A 3392-nucleotide genomic window follows, 5' to 3' on the forward strand; every position below is an offset into this window, starting at 1 on the left:
GTTTTTTTTTTTTTTTTTTTTTTTTTTTTTTTTGCAAGGATGACGGTGATATAACCAATAATTTGATCGTCACAGTTGAAAGTTTCGAAGTAACATCTGGTCTAAAGATAAATTGGGAAAAATCAGTGATTAATGAAATTCATTTGGAAGAATTTTGATTGGTCACACATGCCAATTGTCTACATGGTAAAATAAGTGCCTTGGTTTACACACACACACACAAAACAAACAAACAAAAATGACCATGGACCTTTTATCACTCTCAAAAGATTCATTTGCGAAGAAAGCTTTAACTGACTCCAGCCTTGTTTCTTGTACTCACATTTTATGCAGTGAACTTGCCACATGATGCCCAACAAAGGCACTTCCTAAAATTCCCCATCCGTTTGAAGTTAATTCATCAGATCCCCACAAATAACTTCATTATTTCAACCTAGTAATTGTAAAGATAACCAGATTCGTTGATCTTAAACATTAGTTTCCATAAATTGCATCAATGTTTTCAATTGGTCATTGATTTCTCTTCTCCAACGCTAATACTACTCAGCACAAGAATCAAGCATCAGTGTATACTAACCCTACAGTCTCATTGATCAAACAAATTATCCCCCAACACTCAACACACACACACACACACACACACAGAGAGAGAGAGAGAGAATATACAACTCACTTCCTTAAACATTCGTCATAAAAGCCATAAACCTGAGTGATCTGAGAACCAAAAAGGAGAGAAGATGAAATGGTGCAAGTTAATTCAAGTGTTCAACGTTATTTTGAACATCTAATTTAAATGAAACAAATCCCAAAAAACAAGACAAATCTAGTGTGTAAAATCATACCTGACGACTCTCATGATTTCCTCGTAGAATGGTAATCCGGTGAGGATAACGAACCTTTAGAGCCACTAATAACTGGAGGAGTATGGCAGACAACCATATATATTAGATCAAATATATCATCCAGCCAGAGCATATACGTCTTACATTATACATGATTTCTTATTAAAAAAATTATTACAAAATTCATGGCTTGGTATGGGATATATGGATGCCTTAACAGAATTATGAACTAGGAAAATCACATAAATCTGTTTTATGTGCTTACCGTGACAGTTTCAACAGAATAATATCCCCGGTCCACATAATCTCCCATAAACAGATAATTGGTGTCTGGACACTGTTACAATATTATGTAATGAGTTATATATTCAGACCTGATGCAGAGGATGCTCAAAAGAAGTCAACTCACAAAATATTTGTCTATAAGTAGAAAAGTAAGTAGAATTTTGAACAACAATCTTCCTTTTCTACTCTTAATTTTATTTTCACCAAAGATGAACCCTAAATAATTCAAGGTTTAAATTAGTTCCAAAACTTTCATTTTAACATTCAAATGTCTTGTGTTAGTCCCTAGCCGAGAAAACCTTATACAGTTAAAACATTGATTATGTCAAGTAATCATCAAAGAAGGAAAGATATCCTTTGGCCAAACTAGGTCAAAACACTCCTTCGGAACTAAAAGAAATGTGTAGAATTTTTAATCACGTGGAAGGAATATTAAGGTTTTGTTAAAGTGAGCTACTTTTTTTTGCTAATTGGAGTTCTCTTAAATTATATTAATGCTTAAAAAATATAAAAAAATAATAACTACCAAATTAGCTTTTTTAATTTCCCTTGGCTTTCAGGACAGTAATATATATCTTATCTTCATTCCATTTTTCAGCAGTAAAAAGAAAAATCTTTCTTGAAATAAAATTAATGAATTTTAAAATAGCATAACTTGTACCTTCCCTCCGATTAGGAAAAGTTCTGCAAGGTCATGAAATTGTCCATGAATATCTCCGCATATTGTAACTGGACTCTTCACAGGCTGAATGAGAAGAAAAAAAAGAAGATTCCATGGATAAAAGAACCATAAGAAGTCTGATATAGTAATTATGAAAAGTTGAAAACCAAATAATTATGTGCTACTCCTGCAATTTAAAATTGAAAGGGAATTTTGAATTGCTGGTATTCTACTATAAACTCAACATCAATTCATTTTGTCAGATGAGAAAAAGTTGTATAAATATATTTTTTATAAGAAAAAAATTGTAAAACAATAAAAATAACAAAGGGGAGGGGGCCTATGTAACAAAAAAATGTTGGTTATCAAAGGCGATGAGTAATAAAATGATGAATAGTTGACCAAAATGTCTTGCTCCAAATGAATTGGTTATGAATTTGCATTCTAACTTCTCGAAAATTAAAATGATGCGAAAGAATGATGATGACCAACCATTACTAACTGCAATAAATAATAGAAACAATATATACAATACAGGCCACTGGTGCAGCATGAAGACAAAACTTGTGAACATGGAAGACCTTTAGTTTTAAGATGTGTATCTTCCACCGGTAAAAGGGGCCCCAAATAAAGACACAAAAAGGAACATCATCATAGATGGATCATAGAATAAAAGGTTTGAAGGCACAAATTACCTGTACATTACTCTCATCCATTAGAACCTCTTTGGCTTTGCCACATAATGCCCTAACCTACTTCAACAAAGAAACCATGTTATTTTTATTTCCAAATGTGTCAAGAGTCAAAATCACCAAATTTGGGGCATGCCACAAGGTACAAAACCATGCTAAAGTCAATCAAAAGCTCGTAAATATGACATCCTGTGCACCGCGAGCTATGGCGTCTCTCTAGAACTCCCTTCATAATCAATTATTGTAATCACACCCGTTTAATTATTCTTGCTAAGGGGAGCGGCTTTCTATAATCTTCTCGAGTTTATTTAGGATTTCATATCCTCCTATAATGAACTGTCCAGTGGGTAATTAATGAAGTGTGCATTCCAATTTCCAAGAAGAAAGGAATAATAAAATGAAGGCAATACTGATATCTGGATTCAGGAAGGTATCATAAACACCGTTGAAACTCGTTTCTAAATTTAAATGAAAGATAACAACACATCTAAATCTAAAAGGCAAGAGCAACAAATAATGCTGTTAATTTAGTTACCCTCCAGATCAATTGTTGAAATAGGCATATTACTGATATATACAAAAAGCACTGCTTCAAACATATCGAAATCTCCATACATCCTAGCACCAACTCCATTTTTCATTTCAACAACATGCCAATCGTGATGTCAAAAAAGAAATCCACTCCCACCATCATACCTAAATCTATAGTTGAGTACCCGAAACACAAAACCAAAATTTTTCGACCCAATCAAACAGCAGCCACCCAACCAGTTCCTCTCTTTCAATCACCATCTTCTACTAAAGGCACCCAATCAGAGTAGCGAGATCTCCCAGTAATGACGACCAGAAAACAAAGAAAAAGAGAGAGATAGACCCAAAGATTCAAAAATCAAACCCCCCCCCCCCCCCCCC

At 33.8% G+C, this 3392-nt stretch overlaps 1 protein-coding gene across 2 annotated transcripts in view; it reads right to left on the reverse strand.

Annotated features, from left to right (window-relative positions):
• LOC111432366 (serine/threonine-protein phosphatase PP2A-4 catalytic subunit) overlaps window positions 1-3392 on the reverse strand; it is a 7646-nt gene that overhangs the window by 3064 nt on the left and 1190 nt on the right. The window contains exons 1-6 of one of the 2 annotated variants that reach the window (XM_023069213.1): window positions 3177-3374; window positions 2484-2540; window positions 1789-1872; window positions 1108-1179; window positions 843-914; window positions 674-714 (exon numbers count right to left, since the gene is read on the reverse strand). In XM_023069213.1, the coding sequence (XP_022924981.1) occupies window positions 674-714; window positions 843-914; window positions 1108-1179; window positions 1789-1872; window positions 2484-2504 (290 nt within the window). In that variant the 5' untranslated portion in view covers window positions 2505-2540; window positions 3177-3374. Of the gene's footprint in view, window positions 1-673; window positions 715-842; window positions 915-1107; window positions 1180-1788; window positions 1873-2483; window positions 2541-3176; window positions 3375-3392 lie in introns of those variants that run through there. The other variant, XM_023069212.1, reaches the window with a different exon arrangement.

Source organism: Cucurbita moschata, unplaced genomic scaffold (assembly GCF_002738365.1).
Source record: "Cucurbita moschata cultivar Rifu unplaced genomic scaffold, Cmos_1.0 Cmo_Scf00038, whole genome shotgun sequence".
NCBI lineage: Eukaryota > Viridiplantae > Streptophyta > Magnoliopsida > Cucurbitales > Cucurbitaceae > Cucurbita > Cucurbita moschata.